The sequence below is a fragment of the Rosa rugosa genome, chromosome 6, assembly GCF_958449725.1.
Source record: "Rosa rugosa chromosome 6, drRosRugo1.1, whole genome shotgun sequence".
NCBI classification, from domain to species: Eukaryota; Viridiplantae; Streptophyta; class Magnoliopsida; order Rosales; family Rosaceae; genus Rosa; species Rosa rugosa.
In genome coordinates, this window is record NC_084825.1 from 41831373 (window position 1) to 41840182 (window position 8810).

Below are 8810 nucleotides of genomic sequence, written 5' to 3' on the forward strand. Positions count from 1 at the left end.
GGACCCGAACTCCGGCTTCCGCGTGGAGCTTCGGAGGTCTGATGACGACCCTGGCGTGGCGGCGGAGCATCGGAGGTTTCTTCTCGTGGTAGCGGTGCTGGCAATCGGAGATGCAGTCGAGGTCAAGCATCTCACCGCAGAGCTTGTCGGGTATGGCGTCGACGAGGACAAGCTTCGGAGGTCCTGGGTTAGAATGGGCTGGGCGATGGCCAGGCCGACGTTGCCGGCGCCGATGACGGAGATCTTGGTCTGGCCGTTGGAGGAGGAGGGAGGGCAGCGCCGTGGATGTGCTTGAAGAAGGCCTGGGTTAGGTCGATAATGAAGGCGGTCTGTCAAAACCGGCTGGGCGATGGAGTCGCCGGAGGTGGAGATCGGGGGGAGAGAGACAGAGAGTCTGAGAGGAGAGGGATGAGTTTCAATTTAATTAATAGGGGTTAAAATGTCAATAGATATTAGATTGGGTAAAGGGGGTTAAAAAACTGTTAGTGGAGCAAGTGGGCAATGTTGATGCTGAAATTGGGTAAGTGGTCACGGCCCCTATCTTATACTATAATTGGATGATTCTAGTTTTATCTTATACTAAAATCATATAATCCACGCACATTTATAGAAACCAAGGATCGAAAGCTTTTGTAGTAATGAAATACCATTACTATTTGGAATCATATAACAATGTTATATCTGGATTGTCTTAATTCTTTTTTTTTTTGTCAAACAATCCCCAAATACCACAAATCATTTACCTAACTCGCAATAAAATCTCATATTCAGTTCAAACAAGCAATCAATTTCACAATTACAATAGATTAACTAAATATTTTGCGTAAATTCTTTCAGCTCTTGGAATAATCTCTGATTCTTCGATATTAAGCTCCATTTGTATATTCGTTAACAAGCCTTGAGATGATGTAGCGATATAAAACGTCTCACTCTCAAATTTGTACTCTCTAAGTCCATGAATACCCATGTGGAATCGAAGCTTCTGGAATAACTTGATGTTTTGAGCTCCTTTCGCAAGAATAGCACGTTGCAGAGTTTTCGTTGTCTCTACTTGAACCAAAAAGAGGTTTTTTTTCCTGTAAATCTTGGCAAGTGGTGAGCCAATGGTCAAGTACTTCACACCTTTAACTCCTAATTGTCTGATCCATCTCTCAAAATAATCGTCATGAAGTTTATTTTTGTCGAAGGATAAAAATACTTGTGTCTCATGCCATTCAACTGAGAAAGTGTCATATATTTCTACATACCAGTCTTTTACTCTCTTTGTTTCAACAATGGCATCTGTTACTCAATCTGTTGTATAAATGTGAACATAGGACATGCTTCCACCAGTGTAAGAATGGTTGATATGAGGTATGGGAGGGAGGTGACAAGGTCGGGGAGGTAGTAATTGAGGTCAAGGCCAATGGAGTCGAGGTAGAGGGTTTTCTTTTGGAAGTCGGAGTGGAGAGGTGATATTTCGAGTTTTGATTGGTGGGTCGGATGTCTTAAGTGAAGTATCAAAGAGAGAGAAGACATAAATCAAAGTTCAACATAAACTAGCTCGCGACTATTTAGTCTCATATTTGCAATTGGTAACACAAAGTCTCCTACTTATGCAATATATGTACTGGTGTTGTTTGTTTCTGCTTCCTGTTTTCTCTTTGTTTCTTGCCCTTGTGGCTTAATGAAGTATCATTTCAGACCAAAAACAAAAACAAAAAATTCAATACATGTAAACTAGAGAGTTCAATTTATCCACCCATGCTTCATTAGTTTAAGAACTTAATCGATAGAAACATCATTGGTGAAAGTTTCAAAAGCTTGGCCCCAAAGAAATGGTACTTTTCAAGATGTTCGTCACATACAACACTATTCCACCATTTTCATGCATCTTCTACCAACTAGCAATTTTGGTCATTGTGAATCCTAATATGTGGCTTTATACTGAGCTTACAGTCACATAAACATGTTGCAATTACGTGTGATCACGTCACCATCTTCTTATTCTTTTCTTTTTTATATTTTGATGTTTCATTTTAAAAAATATAAAATTGTCATCGTTTTTTTTTTACTCACTTTTCGAGCAACAAAATTTTTCTCCTACAAAAGATGACTATTTTGTACGTTAGTGGTCTAAAATCTAGTGTCAGGAGAATGATCTTCGAGCCATGTTCGAGAAATTAAGTAGACTCTAGTTTTTTTGCTGTTGATCTAATGAATTCAACTTCTATTTCAAAAAAAAAAAAAAAAGTAGTGTGAATAAAATGAAACGGTAAATAGTCATGGAAATACTTGTACAATGTAAATTTGTTATTAGCTGAACTCATTTTATATTTTCATTTTTCATTTTAAGTAAGAATAAATTTGTCAACGTCTTATTCACTCAGTCTTCACGCAAAAAATCCTCCTGAGATATTGTGCAAACTACAAGGTTTGGAGGAGCTTGAAGGTGTCCTTAGTCCTTGAGGGGCCTATGCTCTGCTCAAGTCTCGATTTACTCCATAGGATGATATCTTGAAGGGCAAGAAGAAAGTCATTGTCACAGTAAACGAAATGAAATTCATTCATTCACCAGCATGATTTTGGTAATATTTTATACTATAATTTTTTTATTTGTTTTTTTTTAATTTTTTTTATTTTTTTTTATTTTTTTATTTTATACTATAATTTGATGATTCTAGTTATATCTTATACTAAAATTATATAATCCATGCACATTCGTAGAAACCAAGAATCGAAAGCTTCGGAAAATGTCTCGGCCGTCTCCGATGCGCCTGATGCGCTATTGTTGGAACGTGGCGGTGAGAGTGGTCGTTCCGACCACCTAGTTCATCAACCGGATTGTACCTTTGCAGGTCTCGTCGGCAGCACAGAAGCACAAAAACTTTGATCCGGTTAAATACAGCATTTCAACGGTGGACTCGCTGGTGACGGGCTATCTCAATGTACATTCGACTGTAAACAGCACGATTATGGTCACCATAGAAGTGGCGCGATTGGATCATGAAGAGAGGGTTGAGCTGAGAGTGATGAGAGCTGAGGAGAGGGAATTGAGGCAAGGAGAGGGAAAGAGCAACTTTGTGAGTCGCTTATGGAGCTGGGGAGCCTCAAAAGCTCAAGAACCTCTCAGATTGTCGTTGTCCAGTCATCAGCAGCCTAAGGGACTCTTGTTATGGCATCTTAATGAAGTGGATGAAGAGTTGAAGACAAGACAGTGGCATTGGCATCTGTTTTCTATTTTGCTTTTCAAATTTTCTTTTAAAGACTTTTAAGTCAAACAATGTTGTAATCCTTAGTGAGCTTAATTTGTGGGCAACATGTTTAAATTTTAAACTTTGAAGATTGAATGCAGTAACTTTAAGCTGAAAAAAAATATATATAACAATGTTACATCTGGATTGTCTTAATTCTTTTTTATCAATAGACTATCTCAACTTAATTGAACCAATAAAATATCTTCTTCTTTTTTTAGCAAATAAATCCTAGAAAAAAAAAATTGAATTAAAATGCATTCTATTTACACTAATTTATCTCTAGAAGCAGAGACAATCCTAATGGTCAGGTCCAGAAGGTTGTGCAGAGGTGGAAACTGGCAAGCATCCCCAAGCTCAATGTTGATGGAGCTTTTGGGGCACACGCTTCTCATGGGGGAGTTGGAGGAGTGCTTAGAGACTCACATGGTAGGTTTCTGGTTGCTTTTGCAGAACCGGTGCTTCATGCAAATTCTGCACAGCAAGTTGAGCTATATGCCATTATGGAAGGACTGAAATATGTTGAACATTTGCAACTGCAGCAGGTGGAAGTGGAAATTGACTGTCTCTTAGCAGTCCAATGTATTAACAATGATGCTGAAGATCTCTCTGAACTTAGTAATATGGTTCTAGACATTAGAACCCAAATTAGTTCTATGCAAGGTGTGAAACTCTTATTTGCACCCAGATTGTGCAATAGTATTGCACACAGAATTGCTAGTTATGCTTATGAAGCACCTCATCGTGAAACATGGGAGGTCTTACCTCCTGCTTGTATTCATGATCTGGTCATGAAAGAATGTAACCATTTCATCTTAATGAAATTTCAATACCTTTTACCTCAAAAAAAAAAAAAATTATCTCTAGAAGCAGGGTATGAATTAATAAAACTAGACATTAGCGTCATTGTTTTGATCCTTACATCCTTCCTAAATAGCTCATTCCTCGTTCTTCTCGGTTCATCCTCTTCCTCTTCCTTATCACTAGTCTCCTTTTCAATATAGAGGTAGATCGGATAGCTAATGTAGTATAAAAGCCTCTGAAACTTGTTAGTTCTCAGTATGAAAATCTAACAATTTAATGAGATTTTCATGCTTCAATTCATATAACAATTTGAATTCCATTTGCAATTTTTGACATTTTTTTTTTAAATGAGAGCAAAGTCTCTTCACAGCTACACTAGTTGACCCCAGGTCCGACCTACCGCCTATTTTGAAGCCTCACTGTCTACATTGGTCCGAATTGGCTCACTATCAACATCGGTCTGAACTGCACTCCGTTGTATCTATTGAACACCTATAAAAACACAAGTCATAGCAGGAAAAATAGTAAGGATGTGCTTATAAATTTCTGGTCATGTATATGTACGAAATTATATCTTACTTGTGGAGTCGAATTTAGCAATGACACAACAAATCTTTCCTTCTTTTACATCTACTAAGCTATGTGTCATATTGCAAGTGAATTGATATCCACTATCAAGGCATTGCCACACAAGATGGGAGAAACCCTCAACATATGCATGGTGTTTTTCCTCCTCGAATCCCCTTTTAGGCTAAGACTGTGACCTTGCATGTTGAATCTCCTCTGGAGTGATGTGATGCATCAATATCTCCCACCTCCTTATAGCCTGATTCCAAGAAAATGTTAGCAACATTCCTTTTTTTCCCTAGTGAAATTATGACTTGGGACATTTTGAATAACAAGTGGTCGATCATGACATGATTTGTCACTCGTGATATGCCTTGATCGTATATTAAAAAGTTCAAATCTTGTCAACCCCATTTTTATTGAAATGATCTCGTACCATAATCTCACCATTGGTATCGCATGCACATGATTTTTAGGACATGTATTAAGCAAAAATATCCATTCAAGATTTTTGAGTGTGTCACTTGGAACAAGTCTAAAATTCATGCTTTATCTATGGTGAAAATTATGGCATGTGTCATTTTGAATAAAAAGTGGTCAGTTTGGCACTCGTTGTATGCCATGACATGTGAAAACAAGCCAAATCTTGCCAACACCCATTTTATTGAAATTTTCTTATGCCATAATCTCACCATTGGTGGAACATGATTTCTAGGTAGTGTTCTGTGTGACGGTTCACAAACGTATTGTATTTTCTAATTTTTATGATTTTCCAAGGTCTCAAACCAAGAAAATCATTAAAAAATTACAAAATTAGAGTTTTTGAATGTAGTCACTTGAAACAGGTCCTAAAAATCATGTTTTACATAAGATCAAATTATGTCAAATAGGAGTCTTGACTCTTGACATGGTTTCATAATCGTGGCATGTCAAATCTTGTTAACACTCATTTTTATTGATAGGGTAAAAGTTACAAATGGTCCCTGTGATTTAGGATGATATTCAATATTAACCTTGTAGTTTCAAAATGTTTAAATATTGTACCCTTGTGATTTGCAAAATTGATCAATGTTGGTCCAAAAGCTAATTTTGACAAAAATTTTGCCATGTGCTAGTCATGTGTAGGGATAAGTTTGTTATCTCAATAAAAAAATAAAACAAAAACAAAATAAATTAAATTTTTTTATAGGAAATGAAATTTAAAATAAATAAAAACCAAAATTCCACAACCTCCTATTTTTTTAGTTTCATTTTTCAAATACTATTTAATTTAATTTCTTTTACTATTTTAAATTGAAATGACAAATTTATTCTTGCACATGAGGGATTTTTGTCAAGTATTTGAACCAATATTAATTAGTTTCGCAAACCATAGGGGTAAAATTAAATATTTTTAAACTACAAGGTTAATTTTAAGCATCACTCCAAACTACAAGGACTATTTATAACTTTTACCCTACCCTTATTGATATTATCTGGTGTCATAATCTCATTGTTTGTAGAGTATGATTTGGCGACGTGTACCAAGTGAAGGTTCCCAAAAATATTAAATTTTCTAATTTTTACGATTTTTCAATGTTGCAAATCAGGAAAATCATAAAATAAAAAATAGAAAATTTGAGATTTTTGAGTTCTGTCAATTCTAGAATTGCTTGAAAATCAATTATTTAGGAGTGAGAAAATAAGAATATGCAATTTGGCCAAAAAAATCATGTGGTATAGACGTATAGTCACAGTTACAGGTAGGTAATGATGGTCTTGAACAATTTTTTTTTTTTTTTTTTTTTTTTTGTGAAAAAGATTTCGCGATTGGTTTCAGAGGTAAGGAAAAACATACAGAATATTTTGGTGTGCTTAGCCTCGCTTGAAGAAACATTGTTAGACTCGTTTAAATGGGTGTGGGTACCATTAGCCTCACGACACGCCCACCATTAGCCTCACTTTACTACGCCTTCCTTTAGCCATCTATCATGGCTAAAGCCAGAGAAAGCAACATCTGCTTTACCCTCTTTAATTTGTTTACTTACTGCAATTACTCTAGCCAAACCCTCTATGTAGGGTGAACTCTATGCCAATCATATATAATTGCAGATACACTTGATCTATAATTGCAGATACACTTGATCTTGCAATGGGAACTTATTGCTTGCTAAACCTTTTTGGTGATGAGTTATGAAGGGCTTGATCATAAATCTAATTAGGACTTTAAAAGCATTATAGAGACATTGTGAATGGTAGGTATGCATGCTTCACAAAAGGGAAATCTCTGGGGAGATTTATGATTGTTTGTCATGCTTATACTTTAACAATCATTAGGCTACTTTTATGCATCACAAAATCAATAAAGCAAGAACAAATAGCATGAGCACAATTATGGCTCCCAATTAAAATTATAGCAACTCAATAGAAATTATAGCAACTCAATAGAAATTATGAAAAAGAAGATTTTAAATCTCCATCTGATTCGACTAATGCTACAGAAGTTAGGATTTCATTTCTAAGACTTGGTTGTTGTCTGAAAATTTCTAGCTCATGCATAGTAGTCCTCCATTTCATGCTGATACCTTTGCTTGTTTGACAGTATGAAAAGATGGGGAGCCTTAGAAAATCATGTAAAAGTACATATACTCAAGTTGGTCAATAGAGAACAACCTTTTGATACTTGGTCTTGGGTGAAGAATCAGAACCAGAACCAGAACCATCACTATGCACCAGGCTTCTTTTGTTACCGAAACAAGTAGTGTTGCTACTAGTACTAATGCAAGAGTCTTGGGGCTGCAGAAGATGTGGTGTTGGAGGAGAAATAGCCACTGGTGGAATCTCAATTGACTTCAGCTGGGGAGGTGGATGTTGCCACTGAGGCAGAGGTCCAGCCAGCAGAAGATTTTGGAGGAGCGGGCCAGCATCGATTACTGCTTGTAATAGCTTCCCTTTCTCTGGCAATGGCTTCTGATCACCTAATAGTTTTGTTAAGACATCTTGTGAGACAACTGGGTCTGCTGCATTTGAAGATGAAATGATGTTCTCATCGGAGTCGGACGAAGCAGCAAAGTAGTGCTTGCTCGAGTCACTGCCTTTCGACTCAACCTCATGATTTTGAGGAGCAATCACTTGTTGTTGTTGTTGTTGTTGTTGTTTTTGCAGTTGTTGTTGGAGCATGAGCTTCTCCAACACTAGACTTTGGCATTTCGCTTTGGCCTCATCTCTCTCTTTGATGACTCTGGTAAGGAGATCTTTGAAATTAACAACTTCTTCGTCTCTCCTCAAAATCTTCTCCTTTGCTGATACAATTGTTGCCTCAAGCTCCAAGGTTGTGTACAGAAGAGAATGCCTTAACTGAGCTTCTATTCCCTGCCAACAGTTCAAGAACTAATATCAGAAACTAAAGGCCAATTGGGTTTAGCAGATGAGAAATTAAGCAGAACCTGAATTTACTTAAGAATGTAATATGCCTACCTCTTCCTGATAGCAAAAATCCCAACTAAAAGGACTGCACTGATCTTCCATTACTTGCAGAGATTGAAATGCCGAAGGCTCAAAGGTTAAGGCTAATAATGCGGGGATCTTGGCTTACAAGTACTTTTTGGTTTCAAGCTGGTTTCTAGCTACTTCTTTTCCTTCTTGTTCTCTCCTTGTCTTTCTATTCATGTAACTTGAGGTTGAACAAAACAGAAAAGGCCAAAAGCATTTATAGAAGGTCAAATTGGCGCCAAGTGATGTCTTTTTTACAATTGGAATCTATCTGCACAGACCCTTGTAGGAGGGAATGGGAAATCTGCAGTGGGTGTTCATTTGTCTTCTTAAACTGCCACCTTTTTCTGTAACATGTGAGCATATGTGACGAATTCAAAAGAAGTAGGACACATTGCACATGTACCATATTTACTACCGATTACATAGCTATAGCTAACTACAATCTCAAAATAAAAAATTCTATTGTACTACATTCACAAATTCAGCCTAAAAGGAAAAGTCATGTTTGATGAATGATTAAAGCCATATGATCTATATCACTTTGTTTTCTTTAAAGTTTAGCTCAGGTGTTCTTTTTGACTCTTCAGGAGGAAAATTTGATGGGTTATGTATATGTATCATGTATGCATGTGCTGTTATAGTAGACTTGACAGGATTTAGTATTGTCTCTTTCACTTGCCACACCATTGCTCAAGCCTCAAAGTTTGATTCTACTAACTAGTAACAGTATTT

General features: G+C 36.7%; 1 protein-coding gene across 1 annotated transcript; it reads right to left on the reverse strand.

The window, feature by feature from the left end:
* Window positions 1–6967: 6967 nt before the first annotated feature.
* Window positions 6968–8464, reverse strand: LOC133717361 (uncharacterized). Its single transcript, XM_062144065.1, has 2 exons — window positions 8061–8464; window positions 6968–7955 (listed from the first exon to the last, which is right to left on the reverse strand). Exons 1-2 carry the CDS (start codon window positions 8109–8111, stop codon window positions 7242–7244), a joined length of 765 nt encoding a protein of 254 aa, XP_062000049.1. The 5' UTR covers window positions 8112–8464; the 3' UTR covers window positions 6968–7241.
* Window positions 8465–8810: the final 346 nt, after the last annotated feature.